The 24,478-nt window shown below is 39.1% G+C and overlaps 1 protein-coding gene across 5 annotated transcripts in view; it reads right to left on the bottom strand.

Moving 5' to 3' along the window:
• Positions 1–7,684: 7,684 nt before the first annotated feature.
• Positions 7,685–24,478, bottom strand: part of LOC133807103 (uncharacterized) — a 28,435-nt gene continuing 11,641 nt past the window's right edge. For all 5 annotated transcript variants that reach the window (XM_062245258.1, XM_062245260.1, XM_062245262.1 and 2 more), the window contains one exon: positions 7,685–8,041. In XM_062245258.1, coding sequence (XP_062101242.1) covers positions 7,970–8,041 — 72 coding nt within the window. In that variant the 3' untranslated portion in view covers positions 7,685–7,969. The remainder of the gene's footprint in view (positions 8,042–24,478) is intronic.

The raw sequence follows: 24,478 nt of genomic DNA, 5'->3' as shown, positions 1-24,478 counted from the left end.
TGGTTTTTGGGTTTATTTGGCATCAAGAATAGGCTTTGGAAGCTTGCAAATCGAGTTAGAATCGAAGGAGATGAAGAAGGTCGGTTCAGGGGTGTCTGGGCCTAGAGGTAGCGCTACAGCGCCCACCCTAGGGCGCTATAGCGCTCCTCAGGAGGCTTTTTGGCTCTTGGGTGGTTCTGTGTAGAGCGCTGTGGCGCTAGGGGTTGAGCGTCGTAGCGCTACCCTGTTCCTTCCAAACCCCGTTTTGAGTGTTTTTAAGGGTTTTTGACTTGGGGTTTCAATCCTTAAGGCCCGAGATCGAATCTACTCACCGTGTGGGCATGTTTCGAGGTCCCGAGGGTAGTGCTTAGGTTAAGACCCTATTATTGTGGATTCTCATTAATGGAGGCTATAATTGGTTGTGATTAGGTAACCGCTAAGGAACTAAAAGATCGATCGTTCTCAGGGGTTGTCTTTATCATACTTCTCGCTCGAACTTGAGGTAAGAAAATGGTGTATGAGTACAGTTGCACCCTGTACAGGTATATGACATGCATGGTTTGATATTGAGGCATGTTGGTTGATATAAGTGAGCGTGGATTGCATATTAAATGCTAGTGAATGCTGATTACCTGTTTGAGACACTGACTAGTCAGGGACCGACTCTAAAGTCGATGATCACGCATTGAACGGCTCTATGGCATTAATGCGGGACCGACCCTAAGGTCGATGAACTTATAAGTGCTTGCCTGGTCTACGACCAGATGTCTATAGCCAAGGTATATGACCCCGGTGACCGTTTGTCACGTGGCTGAGGGGCGTTGTCCATAGCTTCGACTCTAGAGTCGTGAGGAAGGTTATGTTGGTGACTAATCACCATGCTCCTGTCCTGATCAAACATATGAAAGAATCACTTATCAGTTAAGCCCTGGTGACCCTATTGTCACATGGCTAGAGGGAGCGATGCTCATTATTGTGACTTTTGGCTATTGTCACCTATTTGTTGGACTGATAGTCCAAAATGGTTATTATGATCATTGTTAATACTATATCATGTCTTATTGTGTTTTCTTGCTGAGCCTTGGCTCATGGGTGCTATGTGGTGCAGGTAAGGGAAGGAAAAGCTTAACCAGCCCTGAGTGGAGAGCTTGGGCGATGTTGTGTACATACAGGGTCGCTTGACCGCCACAGTCAAGGAGTTCTCAGAGGGACTAGGGGTTTACCCTATTTTTGCCGCTTAGGCCGGCAGGGATTGTAAATTTGGAACTGAAGCGACTCTTTTGTATTACGAACCACTTGTAAACATTTTGAAAGGCTCATGAGCTGTTTATTTACTTAATGAAATGTACCCTTCCCTTTTTACTGGCTTTCACCTTAACCTGATAATAACACTTAGATCACGTTTTTAACCAAAGGACTCGGGTAGCGGGTCAAATTTCCGGTTCACTGTAACTGTTCTGGGGTAACCAGGGCGTTACAAATCCAATGAAGATAAAGAAAAGTTTAGGGAGAGTGCCAAACTCAATTATCAACAATCCAAACAGCTTGAGCTCGATCTGATTCCGAGCAGGAAGGAGACGGAGGAGCTGGAAAGGCACGTGAAGGAGCTCGAAGAAACTGATGCCAAAAACTTGGAGAAGTATAAGGAAGCCACCCACCTTTTCTTCTACGAGTTTTGGAAGCATAATCAAAAGGTCGACTTCAGCTATCTGTCTGAGCGCTTGAGACGGACTCTCATGTCCCAATGCGCCATTCTCCTGGAGGAAGAAGAAAGAGCTAAAGTTCCTACTTCCCTAGAGATTTCCCTGGCAACGGGGATTGATGGCGCGGACAATGAAGCTGGCGCTACTGTCGACCGGAACGCTCCTCGAGATCCTCTAGCCTCGTAATCTTTTTTATTTTTCTTGTTATCTTTTGAATATACGACCTACGGGTCGTGATGTAAAGACAATTACTTTTTTAATTTTTATTGCTGCATGGGCAGATTTTACTTTTAACAAACAATTACATCTGAGCAGTTACTGATCGCGGTGTAAAGGAATTCCTTTTGATATTATAATATTTTTATGTTATTATAACATCTGTCCGCATGATTGAACTTAGGGTAAACACCCTGCAATTCAATCAATAGGGCCACACCCTGCAATACAAACAATAGGGTCACACCTTGCTCTATGAGTACAACAATTTTCTTACTTGTGTCCCAAGCTATATGAGCACCGCAATCCCGAGCACAGTCCTCTAACCCAAGCTTCGTTGAAAACCTAGTCACAACATATTCATAATAGCCATCCATCAAGTTCTAATCCAATAAATAACTTCGGAATATAATTCTAGCCTCCAAGACCTTGGATTCTACCAATCCGGGTGGTAAAATCCTTCCCGAGCCTTAACATTTGAGTTCCCAAGCTAAAATCCTTCAAACAACCAATATCTTGCATTTGAGCCACGACCCAGCCCCTTAAGGGCCGCGACGCGCTCAAGTCAGAGGCAAAATGCATCTCTGCTAAGAGACACAGGCCATGACATGCCTAGGCAGACAGAGGTTTCTAGCCTCTTCGACACACACGGGTCGCGGCGCCTAAAGAACAGGGCTGCAGCCCGAGCCCCCAAACCCAGAAAATTAACATTCTTCCTGCGTTTTTCCTCAAGCCTAAACCCCAATTTCACACTCCAAACTCCAATTTAACCCAAAATCAAGCCTAGACTTCCCTTCCACACAACCTAGGCTCCATAACAAATCTCAGAAACAATTATATACTCAGCAAACACCCAAAATCATACTTAGAGTCCATTTCATGCAAACCTATAATCCTAGCATAATTCAACATAAAGATCAAGTCCAAGAGCTTACCTCTAATTTGTACTCGACCCTGAGCTAACTTCAATTGCCCCAAACTTCAGTTTTCCTAAAGCTTCAGCCTCAAATCCAGAAGGGGGAGAGAGAGAGAGAGAAAAAGAACCGATGGAGAGAGAGAGAGAGAGAGTCTTGGAGCTGATTTCCTTCTGTTTTGTTTTCCCCTTTGGTTTTTTTTTCTTCTAAGTCCCAGCGTCAAGATTTCATGTATATCCTTTAGTAAAAGTCCAGAATACCCCTTAAGTCTATCTAAATCCTCAAGTGCCACCAAGGGAAATTTCACCATTTGCCAAATCCCGCTAATTCCTCGAGTGTTCCTATAAATACCCGTTTAATCTCGACATGTCCAAATAATTACTAAATTACTACCTATTACTCGATAAATCCCGAACACATATTACGTTCCCAAAATATCCCTAGACTCCTCCTGAGCTGGGTATTTGACCCCGTTGTGACTCTCTAGCTAAACTGCTTCCTAGGACCATCTCGGATCGTGAATCACAAATATATCACCACTCACTCATGGTATCAATCATAATATACACAAATATTACATTTATGCCCTCAACGGGCTAAAATTACAAATATGCCCCTAATAGCCAAATGGGGCCCACATGCATATGTAATTCACCTAAACATGCATTTCTAATCACATAATCATTAAATTCATTTATTAACATAATTAAATCAATTATTGCCCTCCAGACACGCTAATCAAGACCCTAAGCCTTATTAACAAATTTGGGACGCTACGGTCCACTTATGACACCCTTGGCGATTTTCGCTAGGTACTACAAGTTCTTGTTCAGTGGACTTTGAGCTCATTGAAGGATGCCTCTTGGGAAGATTTCACCACATTCCTCAAGATGTACGATTTGGCCAACCTTGAGGACAAGGTTTTTTTCGGGGAGGGAAGCGGTGATACACCAGTCCAACTTGGTAGCCCAATTCCTTTGGACCCCGATGCTATTAAGCACCAAGTGAGAGGTTGGATAGAGGAGTCAGCCCAAGACTTGGTTACAACTCAGCCCATGATGGAAGTCCAGCCCAAAGAAACTATTGACAACAATGAAGAAGGGGAGAACGAAGGTTACACCAATAGAGGATGGAAGATGGCGCGTAATAGGAGAGTGCGTGTGAAACTATTTTGGTTGAGGGATTTTGTGATGCTCTTGGAACGTTGAGAAGAGAGAGAAGATCTTGTAACAAATTATGTTATTGCCTAAGGGAATGTAATAGGAGTATAAATAGTTTTTTCTGTAAACAATTATGATTATCAAGTTGTTGAATGAAATATCAGTGTTACTTTGGGAGATTTGCTCTATCTCGAAGAGAGCCTTGTCCATCACCTAACCCCGTAGGCACCATCTTAGATCCACGACAAGTGTTCTCAGTAGGTACCATATTCACGACCCAAGTTTTGACATCAAGTGTCCATGACTTCAAGCCATTCACATCCACGACCCACGTCAAGCACCATCTTCAGAACCAAGAAATGGGATGGGAAGTAAACTTTGAATGGATTTTGTTTATTTTCAGGTTTGGGATTAAGCTTGAATGGCTTTTGTTTATTAAATATTTAGTTTTAATTATTTAATTTAATTAAATAAAATGAGTTTTAATAAATTTTTAATTTTATTTTAAGTTTTTATTTTTTTTAGTTTCAAATTAGAAGTTAAATAATTTTTTAATAAAAAAATTAATTTAATTTCTGTTACATCAACAATTAACAAAAAAAATTAAGGCTAGTTGGGTAGGGAGTACCAAATTATTAATTTAATATATTTTTACCATAGTATTTAAGTGTTACATTTGCAACAACGCCAATATAATATTTTGCTATAAAATATGTAATAATATTCAGGTTCAATGAGCACATTATATGTGTTTTTTGTTCTCTGATTTATTATGAATTATAGCGCACAAAACTAACACTAGGTAATTTATAAGAGCCAGAACAATTTTAAATATATTTAAAAAGAAATATTATTAAAAAAAAATCTCAAAGTATTTTCCTTTTCATTTTTTTTACTCTTTTCCATCATAATTTTTTTTCCTTTTCAAATGAAAACAAGACCTTAACTTTGTGCAATTATGTATTGTTCTTGTTATTTTAACTAGACAAAAACTTAAATTTTGCATTGAATCAGGGACACAATAAGAAAGACACTCACATTATACCGTAAATTAAAAAAAAAGATAATAAAACATGGACATTAATTATAAAAAGAGCTCATTTTTATAATTTCTCTTCGTTTAAAAAAAAATTTGATTAGACACTCAAAATTTAGGTGCAATACCTATAAATTTATCATGTGGTTTTATTTTTAACTACATAATATTAAATTTTGTGGTGTATTTTAACGTAAAATATATTTGAAATTGATACCCTTATAGTATATTTAAGTTTTATTTTTTCTAAAAATAAAATTCTCAATTTTTTGTTTGAATCTAAATATGAGAAAATGAAAATTTTGAAATTCATTTTATCTCAATCTTAAAATCCAAGATCCAACAAAAGGTAAAAGAAATAATGCTTGTAATGATGTTGCACACCAAGTCAAACAGCTGCCCAAACGTAGTTCTCTCGGCCACTGAGTATTACTGCACGTTTTTGGCAACGTTTACTTTACTCCTTCCTTTGGTTTTGGTTTTTTCCCAGTGCAATCCAATTTTGTGGTTGGCTTTCGATATGAACAACTCCTTAAGTTGAAGAACTTCTGTCGTTTCAGGAGGAGGGAACAGGTAAGGATTAAGGAGGTGACAAAGGCCCCATCACATTACCTGTTTATTGTTATTTAACTTAAGTATGACTCCACTTTCCCACATGATATATACATATATTTTAATGGTTAGTACATAGACTATGGTGAATTTCTGTAGGGGTCTAATAAAATTTCTTAAAAAAGTTTGGTAATTCTATTTTTCCAATTTTTTTTACGCTAAAGGAAAGATATATTAATTTTAATTTTACAAATATGAATAAACAAATGTGAAATCGTTTGCATCTTGATAATGAATTGTAAATGCATCTATTTTGTCATGTATTGAACATCATGTTTAGACATGCATTTGCATGTTAACAAACTGGAAGCTCATTTTATTACTCTTATGTTTTTCATATTTTGAATATCATGTTAAGACATGCTTTTGAATGATGAGATTTCGGAAACACTGAACACGTGATTTTAATTTAGCACATGTCTTGATGAGCTGTCTTTCCACATTTGTGCCTTAGTATATATATATTCTCTTTGTGCGTGTTTACCCTACCTTTCTGAGCTGTTAAAAAGTGGTTTCTTCAATAAACAACCTCTGTAAAAAGTCTGAAGCATTCAATGCTTCATTGCTCATTGCCTGTGACGTTTTGGTGAGAGTTCACCATTCTATCTTTGGTTTTTTGGTTCAAAACTTGAAGGGAGTTCAAGCAGCAGATTCTCGAGGGGAGCTGGGGGATTCCAGCAACTGGAGGGAGTCCAACAAACCATTATACCAGTGAGAGGCTGGTTGCTTGAAGATCTTCATTAAAAATAGGGAATTTGTTACATGTTGCTTGAATCAATTCAAATTGGAGTTTTTGGTTGTTTTTTTTGTATAAGTGCTTGTAATAACTTTGAGTATGTGTTAGTCTGGACTAGGTCTCATGTAGTAGGTTGTGAGAAATTATGGCTGAACCATGTAAAATGATTGTGTTATTTTTATTTTATGCACTATGTTGTTATGTTAAATTTGAATTTTAGTAATTAGTTCAAATGGGTAATTGGTAGGAGTAGTTAATCAACTTGCTTTGTGTGTTGATCCTTGCTTTTCTTGGTTGATTTTGTTGCATCTACTATTTAGTTTTGGTCCTTGTGTTGGTTACTTAGGTGTTGTTAGTTTTTGTTGGCTTGCTGAATTTTTTTGTTGCTTACTTGCCTGCTGCCTTATTAGTGTTTGATGGATTGTTTCAAAGAAAGTGGGTCTACTTTTAGACCACTCATGCTTTATGGAATCAACTATACTTATTGGAAAGCTCAAATGAGAGTTTTTCTCAAGGCTATTGATGAACGTGTGTGCTATGCAATTGTTGATAGTTGGAATCCTCCTGCTGTGAAGGATGGTGAGGAGACCAAAAAGAAGCCCATATCCGAATGGACCATGGCTGAGACTCATGCCATTTTTAATATCATGTCTATGAATCAAATGAAGGCTATAGCTAATTGTGAAATAGCTAAAGATATTTGGGATAAGTTACAAATTAAAAATGAATTATTTTATGATTGCTGATACTTTAGTTGTAGTCTTTGAAGGGTCTCATCTTTTCGCTTTTCTTTTAACCTACCTTTGTTGAATTTTGGGGAAGCTCAGAAAAAAAATAATATAAAAATATATGGTAGGTAAGCTTGGGTGGGGCAAATGACCCGACTCGTCGTTAACAGGTTTCACCACTGATTACAAGTTCTCAAAATTTTTAAATATCAAACAGAATTTTCAAAATTTCTTAATTTTCACTGAAATTATTCAATTTATTTTCTAAAATATTTCATTCAGAATTACAAGTGGCTTGACTTCTTAACTAGAGAATGTAGGCAGTTCGTCAACCAAACTCAATGATTTCGGCCACAATTCAAAATTCACCCAAATTTTTCCAAAATTACACAAATAATTAATACCATCATAATTAAAATCAAAATGTGATTATAATCAAGATTATTCTTATAATATTGGATGTCTAACTCAAACTTAATAAACTCCGGTGAAATTTTGTTGTGATTAAAATTTGAAATTTTTGTTTAAACACGAGGGAACTTATTTCACGACTTCTTAGAATTTGCTTTAGACAAACAAAATTTTAAAAGAAGCGGTGAATAGGATAAGACTAATAAAATCTAACATAAATCTTCATAGCCTATCTTAGTGTAGGTTGTCGACAATACAATATAATTTCACAAAGTTAAAAGCCTGTTATGCTCCTCAACACAAGAAATAATAACTTGCCTTGATGTTGCAGAGTCTGTGTATTTAGAAAGGCAGCCAATAAGTAGTCATTTCCACTCTCCAATATGCTTCAAAGGAGGGGAGCAATTAATAGAGAATGGAGTTCAAATTAGATACATACCAAGTAAACGAAACAAGGGAACAAGTTGACGGAAACTAGAGAGCCTCTTTTAAAAGTCTCTCAGTGAGTGCTTTCGGGAGTCCCATCACGCTATCAGTTGTTCCAACCTGCAAGCATCAACACAACACCACAATCAATCGTCTACGAAAATAGAAGCAAACTAACGTACTCGAGTAAACTACTGACATTTACAATTTGCCACTTTGGCAAAATGTACGGGCCAATGCAAATATCGTAATCATCGTACTCATGTAAAAAATTTCAATTCGCCCCTAGAGCTATAAACTCTAAACTCAGGCCCATTAGGCCCTGGCCGGATCTTGACCCACCAGGCCCTGACTCGGTCCAGACCCATTAGGCCCTAACACATCACTGACCATGGTCCTAACAAAGCACTGGCCCACACTAAAGCCGTCGAACCCACTAATGCATAACGCAGGTTAGTCTTGGTTCACTACTCACTAGGTCAACATTGATCTGGTCCACTAAGACCATGGGACAAGCCCGATCCTGACCCACCTTAAGACCATGTGTACGAATGCACTTTTTAAAAATAAACAAATAAGTAATTCAAATCTAATCAGAAAAACAAACAAAAATTACATATTTTTGAAGTTTTAATTAATCATATAATTTAAATTAGTGATAACAAACAAATGATATTATTATTCATGAAATATTTATTAATAAAAAGTTTCACCTAGCACGTACGAACTAATGCCTATCATTTATATATAGTTATAAATTGAGATATTCTAACAATATAAATCAAATTGAAAAAGAATAACCCCAGCAAGTTTAGCAGTGCAAAATTCTTAAACTATAAAAGCTTAACCTTTAAAGTATAATCTTTATCATTTAACAATGTGAAATTCTTAAATTTTAAACACCAAAAGTTGAAAATTTAGGCCATCCATATATAACAATACAAAATTCTTCATCTTTAAACTCATAATTCTTAAATTTTAAGCAGCTAATAAAATTGAAAATTCAACCTTTTAACATCTCAGCACAAAGATGTTACTAAATTTATCATTCAAAAACTCTTTAAATAAAATAAGAATATTTCAATTTCTCGAATTCACACACCTCAATAATGTCGCACCTAGACAAGAGACACCTAATGTCACATTTCTTGGTGTGCTAAATTAAATTAAATTTTTAAAGAAATAGAGGCAGAGGTCCTTGTCTTAGAATGACCTCCTCTCACTTAAATAGAAATCTCTCACTTATAGCGGAGGAAAAATGTGGTGACAAACAAAAACAAAAACACAAAAGAGAACACAAGAGAAAAATAAAAAAACTACCCACTTCCTAGTGAGATCTAAGAAAGATAACCCCTCGAAATCTTTTGTACGATACACCCAAGTGGCCACCTAGAATTTGACCCTCTCCCAAATATGGTCTCGCACGAAGATGATTTATCATAAAAAAATTATGCTATTCTGTTCTAGCCAAATTGCCCAAAAGCAAGCCAAGATCGTAGACCTCCATAGCTTGTTCAACTGCTTATCCCCTTCTAAACCACAACATAACAGCTGATAGCCGGAACTCGACAAACACCAACTTAAGCCAAACTCACTCGCACTCTTGACCATAACATCTGAGCCAAATCACAAAACAGAAACAAATGATTGAGAGATTCAGCCCCCCTGTTACAACAGACACCAGCTAGGAGAGAGGCATTGAAAAGGACGACAACATTGAAGAACATCGTTAATAGGGGTGAGCATCTAAACCGACAAACCGCGGTGACCGACCGCACCGCACCATACTACACCGCAAACTGCGGTGTCAAAAGTGTAATGGTTCGGTATGGTTTGTATTTGAGCTAAACCGTGCGGTGTGGTGCGGTGCGCGGTTTGGCGGTGTAAAATTTTGGTTTGCACCGCACCGCACCGCATACTTACAAATATATTAAAAAAAATAAACTTTACATATATACCATTTTTTATAGTTACCCAATATGGGAGACTTGTATATTTTTTTTGTGTTTCACTGAACTTAATTGATAACTTGTGATGTTGTTTAGAACTTATTAAGGATTTGTTATGAACTAAGGATTTAGTATTTTTTTAAAAATTTAAATTTTGTTATGACATATTTTTTAACACAAACCGTGGAAAACCGCCCAAACCACACCGCAAAAAATGGTTTGGTTTGGTCGGTTTGGTGCAACCAAATCACACCGCATGGTGTGTTCTAGTTACTAAACCGCACTTGTGGCGTGGTGTATTAAAAAGTGTTCAAACCGCCCAAACCACACCGTGCTCACCCCTAATCGTTAACGCTAAGCTTCTCAACAAACAACAGCCAACCAAACACCTTGACTTTAGAAGGAGCTCGACTCTTCCATAATATCTTAGCCCACAACACAACAGCTTGCCCATCCGCAAGGCTTCTGAAAAGTAGACTTACAAGAGAAAAGCTCGCTAGATTCAGGCTCTCAAACCCTTCTATCATCCAGAATCGCTGACAAATGAATAAACTCTAGGATCCTTAACAACTCAACTAGAGAAGGCACTTCTCTATCAAAAATAGGTGTGTGTGGAAAAATATACTCTTGATCGTTATCTTTACTTCTAAAGGAATAGCCTTTAAATAGGTTGAGTACAAAGGAATATTCTAGGTAAAAACAAATTTACATTAATTACACCTTAGCTGTATGATACTAAGTAATGAGTTGTAAAACACTAACTAATCATTCAGATTATTTCTACACCCTCCCTCAAACTGGTGCATACAAGTCCCACATGCCCAGCTTGCACATCAAAGCTTTCTTTTGATAATCCTTTTGTTAGCAAATCAGCGGCTTGTTTGCTTGGCACATAAACAACACATAGTTCTTTTTCTTTTATGAAATGATGGTCCACCTCCACATGTTTGGTTCTATCATGATGAATCAGATTGTGTGCTATATTAATAGCTGATTTATTGTCATTGTATAGTTTCAAAGGATTCGCTCTTTGAAGTTGTAGTTCTTCAAGAACTCGTTTGATCCAGATCAATTCACATACTCCTTGAGCAAGAGCTCTAAGCTCCGCTTCAGCACTGCTTCTTGCAACAACAGGTTGTTTCTTGCTTCTCCAAGGTTTCCACATACCTTGGTACAATATCCAGATGTTGATCTTCTGTCCTCAATTGAACTTGCCCAGTCTGCATCAGTGAAAGCTTATATGCCTCTTTCTCCATTTTTTCTAAACAACAGACATTTTCCAGGTGTCTTCTTTAAATATTGTAATATCCTGTAAACTGCCTCCAAGTGTTCTTCAAAAGGTTGTGCATATACTAACTGACCAAGCTAACTGCAAAAGCAATGTCAGGTCTGGTGTGAGATAAATAGATCAATTTTGCCACTAGTCGTTGATAATGAGATAGCATTATCGATTAGGACATCCTAGTTTTCCCTATCTGAAACATCTGTTTCCTAGTCTGTTTAAAAACAAACACTTGAACATGTTCCAATGTGAAGTGTGTCAATTTGCAAAACATACTCGAAGTGTTTTTCGTTCTCGCCCCTATAAGGCATTTCATCATTTCACTCTCATTCATAGTGACATGTGGGGGCCATCCAGGGTTACAAATATCTCTAATACTCGTTGGTTTATATCATTTATAGATGATCATACTCGTTTAACTTGGGTGTTTCTTTTAAAAGACAAATCTGATGCCGTTGCCATCTTCAAAAAATTCCATTCAATGATTAAAAATCAATTTCAAGTTAATCTCCAAGTTATGCACACTGATAATGGTACATAATATTTTAAATCCATCTTAGGTGATTATCTTATCTCTAATGAGATTGTCCATCAAAGTTCATGTGTTCGTACTCCCCAACAAAATGGGATTGCTGAAAGGACAAATCGACATCTGTTAGAAGTTGCTAGGGCTCTCATATTTACTAATTCTGTTCCTAAGATTTTTTTGGGAAAAGCTATTTTGACAGCAGCTTATTTAATCAATAGAATGCCTTCTCGTGTCTTACACTATCAAACTCCAATATCTTCTCTTCTTAAGATTTATCCTCAGACGCCTACTCTCAGATATTCCACTAAAAACGTTTGGTTGTACAGCCTATGTTCATGTTTTAGGACCTAATCATACCAAACTTGATCCTCGTTCCCCAAAGTGTATTTTCCTTGGGTATTCTTCCACCAAAAAGGGCTACAAATGTTACAACCCTCTCACTCGTTGCCTTAGTGTCTCATCAAATGGCAGATAGAAAAGGAGAAACCTGTAGACAAAGGGATGTATCAACGACTAGGGGAAAATTTATCTATTTATCTCACACCAGACATGACATTGCCTTTGCAGTTAGCATGGTCAGTCAGTATATGCACAACCCTTTTGAAGAACACTTGGAGGCAGTTTACAAGATATTACGGTATCTAAAGAAGTTACCTTAAAAAAGGTCTGTTGTTCAGAAAAAATGGAGAAAGAGGCATAGAAGCTTTCACTGATGCAGACTGGGCAAGTTCAATTGAGGACAGAAGATCAACATCTAGATATTGTACCAATGTATGGGGAAACTTTGTTACTTGGAGAAGCAAGAAACAACCTGTTGTTGCAAGAAGCAGTGTTGAAGCCGAGCTTAAAGCTCTTGCTCAAGGAGTATGTGAATTGATCTGGATCAAACGAGTTCTTGAAGAACTGCAACTTCAAAGAGTGAATCCTTTGAAACTATACAGTGACAATAAATCAGCTATTAATATAGCACACAATCCGGTTCATCATGATAGAACCAAACATGTGGAGGTGGACCGTCATTTCATAAAAGAAAAAGAACTATGTGTCAAGCATACAACAAGTTGTTGATTTGCTAACAAAAGGATTATCAAAAGAAAGCTTTGATGAGCAAGTGTGCAAGCTGGGCATGTGGGACTTGTATGCACCAGCTTGAGGGAGGGTGTAGAAATAATCTGAATTATTAGTTAGTGTTTTACAACGTATTAGTTAGTGTTTTACAACTCATTACTTAGTATTTTACAGCTAAGGTGTAATTAATGTAAATTAATTTATGCCTAGAATATTTCTTTGTACTCGGCCTATTTAAAGGCTATTCCTTTAGAAGTAAAGATAACGATCAAGAGTATATTTTTCCACATGGTATCAACTAATTCTAAAGGAATAGCCTTTAAATAGGCTAAGTACAAAGGAATATTCTAGGTATAAACTAATTTACATTAATTACACCTTAGCTGTAAAATACGAAGTAATGAGTTGTAAAACACTAATTAATAAGTTGTAAAACACTAACTAATAATTCAGATTATTTCTACAGTGTCTTCTGAAATGCAAATTCCAATCCACTCTTGCTCCCACCTCCCTAGTTACACCCAACTCAGCTATCGGAGCATTTTTAGCTTGGGAAATAACTGCCAAGTCTGGAAACCTATCCTTCAAAGCTTGCCCTTCAATCCACACATCCTCCCAAAACCTCACTGAATTACCACGCCCCACTTTAAAATGAACCAACCTCCCATGCTCACCATAAAGGGATGCAATGTCCTTCCACAGCCCCTCACAGTAAATCTCACCACATTTGTATCCCAAAGATTTGCAGCACGCCCATAACGGCTCGACACCACCTTATGCCACAGAGAATTACGCTTCAACAGGAATCTCTATAACCACTTAAAAAGGAAAGCTTTATTCCTTACTTCCAAATTTCCAATCTCAAGTCCTCCTTTAAATAAAGGTTTACAGACCACATTCCACCAAATGCTCAGAACCCGCAATATCAACTTCATCCCACAAGAAATCACGCATCATCCTTTTCAACACTTTCAAAACACTTTTAGGAGCTTTAAAAAGCAACACATAATACACCGGGAGTGACAAAAGCACCGATTGAATTAAGGTAAGTCGACCCCCTCTAGAGAGAAGCACACTTCCACCCAGCTAATCTTTTTGCGCACTTAGCCAACACTGGCTCCCAAAAGGTTTGAAGCCTCGGATTATCTCCCAACGGGAGACCTAAATATTTCATTGGCCATTTTCCAACCTCACAACTGATAATTGAGGCGCGAGAGTTCACAACCTCCTCTGCCACATTAAGCCCCAACAATTGACACTCCTACAAATTAACCTTCAACCTAGAGATGACTGAAAAAGCCTTAAGTATGTCAAGGAGAAATTGGAATTGAAGATGGCTCACTACTATCTTATCGTTCCCCACCGAAAAACCTCGAAATAAAGACGAAGCGTTGGCTTTGTCCACCAAACTACCAAGTACATCCACCACAAGAGTAAACAAGAAATGGGATAAAGGATCACCTTGCCGAAGCCCATGAGAGGCTCCAAAATTACCCCTCGGCCTACCATTCACGAATACCGAAAACGACATAGAAGTGAGGCATCCCTTCAACCACCTCCTCCAAAGAGAGCCAAAACCTTTGAATTCCATAACAAAATCAAGAAAGTCCCATTCCACACAATCATAGGCTTTCTCAAAATCTATTTTAACACCCAACCACTCTTCCCTTTGCTACGATACTCTTCCACCACTTCATTGGCCACAAGAACGATACCTAATATATGAATTATTAGTTTCAAGAATGGTTTCCGAAAGCACCCTTCTCAATCTGTTGGCCAAGACTTTCCAAATGACCTTATACACACTTGTGATAAGACTTATTGGCCTAAAATCATTTACCCGACAGCTATTGAGCTTCTTAGGAATAAGGCAGATGAAAGTCTGGTTGGATAATCTGGGGATGATACCATCTGCATGAAACCCCTCAATAACCTCCACCAAATCATCATTTATAACCTCCCAATTAAAATGAAACACAGCCATCGAAAACCCATCAAGCCACCGTGCTTTGTCGCCAAAACAATCAAAGACAACATGCTTATTCTCCTCCTCCTCCTCAAAGGGCCTTTCGATAAAAGACCTAGGAAAACAGATATCCTTCTCCACTCAATACCCCAGATTCCTCTCCAGTGTCGGTCAACCGAAGAATACAAGGTTGAATAAAATCTAACAATCTCAACCTCCCCGTTTAGCACAGTCCCATCCGCTTTCTCAATCTGGGAAATAAAATTCTTAGCCTTTCGAGCACTTAGAACATTATGAAAAAGTCTAGAATTGGAGTCTCAATCTTTGGCCTACTGACACTTGAGCTTCAACCAGCTCCCTCTCTCCTCTAAAATCAAATTATACCACTCCCTCTTAACTCTTCCTCTTTTAGCGATGAGATTAGCATCCCAAGTACCATTTTCCTCCATCCTATCTAATTCTGATACACGTCTTTCAAGAGCCTACTTCTCCAACTTCCTAGGGCCATAAACCCCTTTACTCCACACTTGAATCCTCCTCCGAACATCTCTCAGTTTTGACATAAACTTGTTTCTAGATCCACCTCTCACCGAAGCACTATGCCACCATTGCTAAAGTTCGAACGAAACTCCCTATACTCCAGCCAAAGGTTGTCGAATTTGAAAGGGCTTGGACCCCAAATAAGAGGATTAGAATCCAAAACCACTGGACTATGATCTGAAACCACTCGTACGCACACTTCCTGTCCAACAAAAGGATATAACACCATCCAGTTATTAGCAAAGAGGAATCTATCCAAACGGCAACAAATGAGACGATTTCTAAAGTCATACCATGTGAATCTTCCATTATTAAGTCTTGGATCAAGCAACTTAAGCTCCCTAATTAACTCATCGAAGATCTTCATACTCCTCGTATTAGAAGTATTGTTAGCTTTCTCATCCACCCGACGAACTACATTGAAGTCTCCCCCCACACACCAAGTATCCCCACAAATAGAACTTAATCGTGCGATCTCTTCCAATAACTCATTTCTACTACCATAATGAGCTGGAACATAAATCCCTGAGTACCACCATGGTTGATTACCTTCTAGTTGAACAAGTATAGACACTGAAAAAGCACCCACTAAAGTATCAATAACCTTGATGCTTCTAGTATCCCACACTACTAAAATTCCACATGATCTCCCAATAGAGGGCAATAAAATCCACGCTTTGAACCTAGACCTCCAAATACTTCCAACAAAACGCCTATCCACTTGACTTCTTTTCACCTCCTAAAGGACAATAATATCTAGATTAATTTTGTATACTGTCTCTTTTATTGCTTTCCTCTTCTCTACTGCACCGCTGCCTCGAACATTCTAGGAAAGAATCTTCATTTATAAGAACTGTCACCCCGTTTTTTCTGAAACCCTTTATCATAGTTTATGTTGAAAGCCAATTTCTTCAACTCTCTACTCTTCCTATCAGAAGCCATCCTATCAGAAGCCAAAACCTGCCTGGAAGTTTCAAAGTTATCTCGTTTGTGCGTGACCAACTCCACTCCCATTGCTGCTAAAGTCTCGCCTGAGGTGTCCCTAGCCTCACCTTGCATACTTCCCTCTTTCTCATGTTGAAAACTCTCCCCGGCTGCCTTAAAATATTCAAATATTTCCTCTCCTACCATACCCTCCTTACCACAAAGAGTACCCAAATTTTCCGAAGAGATAACATTTTTTTAAGACACAACTTCTTTGTCCTCCCACAAATTCCTTATGTGTACAATTGTTTCCTCATAATTATGAAGGCCATCCTCATTCAAGTCTTCTCTGTCAATATCAGAAACATTACCATCTAAACTAGCCTCATCAAAAAAAGACCCTCCAACCTCCTAAACTAGCCTCATTAAAAAAAGACCCTCCAACCTCCTGACCATCACATTCCATCCCTTGATTTCTCTCCATATCATCAAAATCAAGTTTTAACTCTTTTTCCCCCTTGTCAGAATCCTTGCCTTGCAAACTTATCACTAGGATTTTTTTTCTTTCGTTCATAGACTAATAAATGTTGTTCAGAGAACTTTGTGACAGACTACTCTTCCACAATTTCCTTGATAAGGATAGAAGAAGATTTCTTCTCAAAAATGGGGAAATTGGCCCAATAATATACAGCTGCCTTGGAAAAAGAATTTTGGCCTTTAGGATTAATCTTTGATAACTTAACTGACAAAAGATGGTTCACTTTTTCTATTGGGTCCACAAACTTCAACAAGACATACTTATTTAGTAAAGCCTCTTGTTTTGACAAATTAAAAAACCTCTTAGTCCATCCTCCAAAGCCCACCTGTCCAGCCCATCTTACAAGGCACACATGCCTATCCCATGTGACCCCACCTCTATAATTAAAAGAAAGCCCACACGTGTCCTTCACATAATTCTCCACTCCATGCAAAGATTATGCATTGCATAACTTTTTATTGCTCCTTGCCAGATCACTTTTTATTCTATAAATTCTTGGCAAGTCAACTGAATTTAATGCATTCCTTTTTAACAAAATCTTCTCCTTATCCTTCCTAGATATCAGGGAATTGCAAACCGATTCTTGAAAATAAAGGAAAGTCTTTAACGTTGATTTTGTTGCTCCTCCTTTCGAATTGACTCCTCTAGTCATCGCTAACACAACAAGCGTCGATACCTGAACTGTACGTGCAGTCGATTTTTCGCCACCTTCATCTTCTTGAACTATTTTCTGCGACACACCTCCTTCCTTCTCTACTGGAATGGAGCAACTTTGAACCTCCTTCCTTACCCAAACACCTCCACCACCGTTGCTTACCTGGTTAAACGATTCTCCCAATTTGTATAATCTTAAGGAAATAAAACTTCCATCATAAGGCATAATGATTGACGTCGGGATAAAGTATTTGGAATCCCCAACCAATCTCATCCGAGCATAAGATACATTTGTCATCTCTACCATATTTTTGTCCACAGCCATCAACCCACTGCAAAGAGCCCTTCTAACCTTAAATACGTGAATGTTTCAGATGTTTAAGGGAATGCCATCAATCACGATCAAACTCCAAGGAACGACAGAAATCTTTAAATCACCTGAAATAATCATCTCCCCTTTGGATATTAAATCTTATTGTATGGCGCTTCATTGGGGCACCAAAGAATACCTCTATCATCAGACAAATGGGATAGTTCGATCCTTATGCCTAATTTCCTCTGTATGCCTCCCAAAATAAACCTCCATGAGGATTGGTTATCGTTTCGAAACAACAACACAACATGGCCCTTCTTACATGAATAACCATGGCTGATATGAATTTTACCATTACCATCATCCCCACTAACTAGCAATGATGTAACTTCCAATGGTATTTCCATGTGTTATACTTGCTACTAGAAAAATACCTAGCTATGTCACAGTTGACGACTCTCTTGTTTTCACCATACAATAAGATAATAAGATTGTTCTTGGCTCTAAATGTAGGTTAACACCAATTTTCAACTCGCCTATGTAATAAATAGTTGGAGTTGAAAAAAATTCGAGTTGCATTTTTTTTGGGTTAAAAATTGTTGGGTTGAGCAGGTTGCAAATCTTTTTGAACAGTCAATGCCATCTTGGACAAGCCATGGATCCATGCTCTTAGACCATCTTGTCTACCTATCATCAGTGATCAAGTTTCCAACCAAGAGGTAAGAGAAGACCAAAACAATCTGCTTGAGAGTGTTACAATGCTTCTCTCAAAGCCAAAAACCAAGCATAGTGATCAAAGGAAGAAATGGCCAAGGAAATCGCTTGAGAAGTTTTTGAGAAAGAGGGACAATGAAGGAACTGTCAAGAACCTGGCAGAAGTATGCCTGGATCATAGACGTCCTGAGAGAATCACCTATGGTGGCACGAATAATAGCCAATAATTCAAGACGAAACTATATACTTAAAATGCAATGTAAAGCACACACTAGAATTGATTTTACTTGTGTTTACTTGTATTGAAGGAGTGAGTTCATTGGCTAATCATCCTTTTCAGCCTTGTATTAGTCATAGTTGGTCTGGGGGAAATCTGAATGAATTAACTTGGTAGAGAATTGATATTCAAATTGAGAAATGAGATGCAGTTCATTTCAAAGGAATAGGTCGAGGGTGCACCATAACCCTACTGGTTATGGGAAGAAAAACGTCCTTTTCCCCACTGGGATTGGACAAGAGTCGAATTTTGGTTTTAGATATTGGAGCTTTAGAACAATTCATAAGGTTTTCATGTTATCCCTTTCAAAGGATGGTGGATCAGTTAGATTATGTGAGAGAACTAGATTTACAGGGTATGAGATCTCTATAACGCTAGACGCAACCATGTGGCTCTTAGAAGAAGTGGAATGGATGATCGAAGCTAAGGAATACCGCAGAGCAGATCGGAGGAGGACTTTTAGGAACAATTCCATGAGGCTTCTGTTGGAATGTTTCCAGAATGCTCGAGGAGTCTTTTTGAAAAATTTATGTTCTCAAACATAGCGTCTTTGAGTCCATCATAGTGCCTGAGGAGGGGTGTACCAAGGGTTGGAAAGATTTAGCATTTTGCTTGGAGCATCTGGTTAGAAAAAAAGGTAATTTTCCTCACAAGAATACTGTTCGGAGGGTGGAAAGTTCGACCTCTTGGGCTTCCGTAGTTAAGAAGAACCTTCACTCGAAATCCTTAAAGGATGAGGAAATATTACGAGGGAAGGAAGCGCATGATAAAGAAGTGAAGACAGAATTATGGGAGATGGGAATGGAGGAGAAGGGGGAGAAACCGATCATGGATTGCCGTTATGCTGTTCTCATGCTTAGGGAGGATTGTCGACTCCCTTGGTCTGCGGTTCAGAGAGGAGTGAAACGTTGGTGGGGAAAAAATATCACCTTTTCCAGTTTCTCAGATGACCGTTTAGTCATTCAATGTGCCAATGAGAGGGAGTAAGAGAATTTGGCCTCTATGGGTTCGGTTAACATTCCGGCAATCACAACAGTTACTTTCCTTAAATGGAGTTGGAGGAATCAAACAATTGACAGGAAATTTTCTTGCAGAAAAGAATGGATAGGTGTCGAAGGAATTCCGTTTAACATTTGGAATTTTCATGTGTTTAAGGTGATAGGTTCTTTCTGTGGAGGCTTATTAGAAATTGATGACGACACAATAAGGGGTAAGAATTTAAAAAATGCTCGACTCAAGGTTGTTGGGGATGGCTCTGGTTTTGTACCAGAAAGAATTTCGGTGCCGTACGAGGGTGATACTCTTAGCTTGAATCTGTTTCGAATTCAGAAGAAAGATGGGAAGGAGGGCAAACGTCCAGGGCAAGTTTGGATGAGGAAATCAGTGAGGAAGGATAAGAGTGGAGTTGAGGTTGCGGCTGAGTCCCAATTGGAGGGGACTGAAGCATCTGGGGGTGCAAGGAATGAGAGCCGAAAGATTCCCGATGAGTTGAAGGGACGTGCTACGGCAGTCGTCGGTAATAGGCTGGAGGTGCATGCTGAGCGAGCTTCGGGTCTTGATTTGCCGAAAGTAACTGAAACTTCAATGGAAATTAATTCCCGAAATTTTTGCCCATCCTTAAAAAAAATTTACAACAGATTGAGGGCAGATCTTTTGGTCAAAGATTTCAGCTTAAATGACACAGTTTCCTGTTTTAAAAAAGAGGTGGACTGCTTTTTGTCCTGCACGTGCCCTAATGTGAAGGAGGAATTTTGTTTAAATAAAATATGCACTGATGGGATAAAGCAGATTTTCTTTTCAGTCAAATATTTCGGCTGGACTATGTTTTTGGAGGGTGGGCCATACTTAATAAAAGTAGATATTTAGCTCTCTTTGGGCTCTCTTCAATCCAAAGTTGGCAACTAAGTTTTTGGGCCAGCAAGCTTTAAGTAAGCCCAATTCAGTTTTTAATAAGGGATCCACACGTAGGTTCATACAAAAAGAACGTGCTTCTTTTTCAAAAGGAGTTGTCACGTTTTGGGATGACACAGCTCCTAGGCCTACTCCAAGGGAAGCGTAGCGTGTTGGTTGAGAATTTGGAGTATGACTCAAAGTCAAACACACAGAGTTCTGGCTAGAAAGTCTATACCCGGAAACATCCTCAAATTTGTCCAAGAAGTACTTTACTCGTTGAGGAATGGGAAGAGGGGACGAAAATTAATGACATGGCTCTGGAAGAGGACTTCATATGTCCGATGTTTGATGATCTAGAATCCGGCAGCTCGGAAGATGACATTGAGGAAAATGGTTCAGAAGGGGAAAGAAGGGAATGGGAGGATAGTGTGTTTCTGGGGGGCTGTTTGTGGAATGAAGGAAAAAAGGAAGAAGAATACGAGGTTTGTGAAACAACTAAGGGGGAGGGCGTGAGTTTGAACTTGGCCGAGCCATTAGCTATCAACAAAGGGGACCCTTTGCAAGGGGAGATAGGGGATCAAGGTATTAAGTTGGGGTTGGAAGATGTTGAGTCTTCTAGACTTCTTACAGCCATGGATTCATTAGGTATTTCGGTGTATCCAAACGATTTGGGGGAGAAGGAGGAAGGAGATTCCATTAGTCTATCTCAAAGAAGCTATCGTGAACTTAGAAAGTTGAGATTCAATGTAAATAATGAAAAGAGGAAGAAGAGAGGAGTGGGGTGCAATAGTGAGTTGTGAAGATTCTGTCTTGGAATGTGAGGGGGTGTGGCAACAGAGATAAACAGAAGGCGATTAAAGAAACTATTTGTAGAGCTAGCCCAGATATTATCGTGCTTCAGGAGGTGAAAAAGGACAAAATAGACAGAAGTTTCGTGGGAAGCATTTGGTGATCCAGATTCAAGGCTTGGATTTATCAGCAGGCTACAGGTCGATCGGGAGGTACTTTAGTAGCTTGGGACACAAGAGCTGTCTCTGTTATTGATTCTTTAGTGGGAGACTTCTCTGTTTCTGTTTGTATTGAGGCAGAGGGGAGGATCCTTGGTGGTTTACTAGTGTGTATGGGCCAGTGGTGTACAAAAAAAGAGATTGTTTTTGGGATGAATTATCAGGCTTGAGTGCTATTTATGCTGATAAGTGGTGTGTGGGGGGCGATTTTAATGTGGTCAGAAAGGTGGACGAGAAATTGAATAGTGGGTCTAATACCAGAAGTATGAAGAGGTTTGATGCACTGATTAGAGAGTTAAAATTAATAGACCCAACCCTTCAGCATGGTCGTTTCACGTGGTCAAATTATAGACAGAATCCAATTTGTTGTAGACTGTACAGATTCCTATACTCTTCGGCATGGTCAGGGTTATACTATTTTGTGCGACAGGAAGTATTGGTTCGCGTTGTGTCGGATCATAGTCCAATGGTGTTGGACTCAAATCCTCTCTCCTGGGGGCCTAGCCCGTTTAGATTTGATAATGCTTGGTTGGACCATAAAGATTTTACTAGCCTTTTCAGGAAGTGGTGGGGTCGGGACAAGGGGCAAGGGTGGCCTGGGTATCAGTTTATGTGCAAGTTAGACTTGGTCAGAGACAATAAAGAAATGGAGCAGGGAAGCCTTTGGATTAAGAATGGAGTCTAAACAGTCGACGGAAAGGAGGTTGGTTGCTTTGGATAGAATAGAGGAGGGGGGATTATGGAATGAACAATTTTGTCAGGAACGTTCAAAGTTGAAAAAAGAGTGGTAGCAAATGGTCTTGGAGGAAGAGAGAAGTGTGTGGCTTAAGTCAAAATGTCAATGGGCAAGGGAAGGGGATGCCAATTCCAAGCTCTTTCACAATATTCTTAGTGCTCGGAAAGCTAAAAATTTCATTTTAAGGATAGAAAAAGATGATGGAACTGTTTTGGTTGACGACATCGATATTGAAAAGACTATTGTGGGTTTTTATTCTTCCCTGTACGCGTCGGTCTACAGAAAATGGATTGGGGTGGACGGGATTTCTTGGGAACCTATTCCGTCTGTGTTGGCTTCTATGATTGAGCAGCCTTTTTCTAAGGAAGAGTTAAGACAGGCAGTGTTTGATTGTGATGGGTCCAAAGCTCCGGGGCCAGATGGTTTCTCCATGGCGGTTTATCAGAAAAACTGGGACACAGTGAAATGCGATCTGATGACAGTCTTGGATGGGTTATTTAAGGATGGAATTATTCAAGAGAGAGCCAATGAAACTTACATATGCCTTATTCCCAAGAAAATTAATAGTTGTCGTGTGAAGGATTATAGGCCTATCAGTCTTGTCACTAGTCTGTATAAAATCATCTCTAAAGTGTTGGCTTGTAGACTTCGAGGTGTTCTGCCCGATACAATAGCAGAGACTCAGGGAGCTTTTGTGGAGGGTAGGCAGATTCTTTTGGTTGCTAATGAGGCGGTAGAGGAATACAGGAGTAAGGGTAGAAAGGGTTGGGTCTTCAAAATTGACTTTACAAAGGCTAATGATTGTGTGGATTGGGGTTTTTTGGATTTTGTTCTGCAGAAAAAAGGTTTTGGAGAGGTTTGGAGGCGATGGATGCAAGGCTGCCTGTCGTCTACGTTTTTCTCTGTTTTTAAATGGTCGTCCTGGGGGTAAATTTAAGGGATCGAGGGGTCTTCGTCAAGGGGATTCCTTGTCCCCTTTCTTGTTCACTTTGGTGGTGGATGTTTTGGGAAGAATGATTGATAAGGCTAAGAGTAGTTTGGCTATTAGAGGATTTATAGTGGGCAGTGATGGAGTTGATGTTAGCCATCTTCAATTTGCGGACGATACCATTTTCTTTCTTAATGATGATGATTCCTTGGGGGTGTTCCTTGACATCCTGAAGGTCTTCAGTGAGGTGTCTGGGCTATCTATTAATTTGCACAAGTGTCAATTGTTGGGGATAAATTTGCCCGAGGAGGTAGTGGATCTTCGGGCTAGTGAGATAGGGTGTGAAGTGAGCCAATGGCCTATTCAGTATTTGGGTCTTCCTTTGGGAAGTTCACCAAGATTCAAATTGTTTTGGGAACCGATGATGTCAAAATGCATTAAGCGGCTGGATGGCTGGAAAAGTGATTTTCTGTCTTGCGGTGGAAGATTGACTCTTATTCAGTCAATCCTGTCTTCTATTTCAATTTACTATCTGTCCCTTTTTCGAATTCCTGAGAATGTGGCAAGGAGTATAGATAAATTGATGAGAGATTTTCTGTGGGAGGGAGCAGATCGGTCGGGGGATGATCATTTGGTTTCCTGGCAAGAAGTCTGTAAATCTCGAAGTCATGGAGGGTTGGGTATTGGGAATATTGAGGAGAGGAACAAAGCTTTTCTTATGAAATGGTTATGGCGCTTTCCTTTAGAAAGAAAGGCTTTATGGCATAAGGTGGTGAAGAGTAGGTATGGAATAGATGAGGGTCATTGGGATATGGGAGGAGGGGGAAGATTTTCGATTCGTGGTCCGTGGAGGGATATTGCGGCATTATACGAGAAGTACAGAAGGATGGTATGTTTTAAGGTGGGAAGGGAGATAGGATTCAGTTTTGGGAGGATGTTTGGCTAGGCGAAGATCCCTTGAAGTCTCACTTCCCGGATTTATTCTTGGTGTCCATGGCCAAGAATTGTGTGATTAAAGATTTGGCAGTCTTGGGCGGTGAAGGGAGTGTGGGGGTCATAGGATGGAATTTTCGTTTCAGAAGGAATTTGTTTGATAGGGAGGTGGCCAATTTCGCTCAGTGTACAATTTGTTTGATAGGGAGGTGGCCAATTTCGCTCAGTGTACGCATATGCTTCATGTGGTGGCTCTCCCGTCAATTTTGGAGGATAGAAGGAATTGGATTCCGGATACCAGTGGAA

Source organism: Humulus lupulus, chromosome X (genome assembly GCF_963169125.1).
Source record: "Humulus lupulus chromosome X, drHumLupu1.1, whole genome shotgun sequence".
Classification (NCBI taxonomy): Eukaryota; Viridiplantae; Streptophyta; class Magnoliopsida; order Rosales; family Cannabaceae; genus Humulus; species Humulus lupulus.
This window is presented reverse-complemented; position numbering and strand designations above follow the sequence as displayed.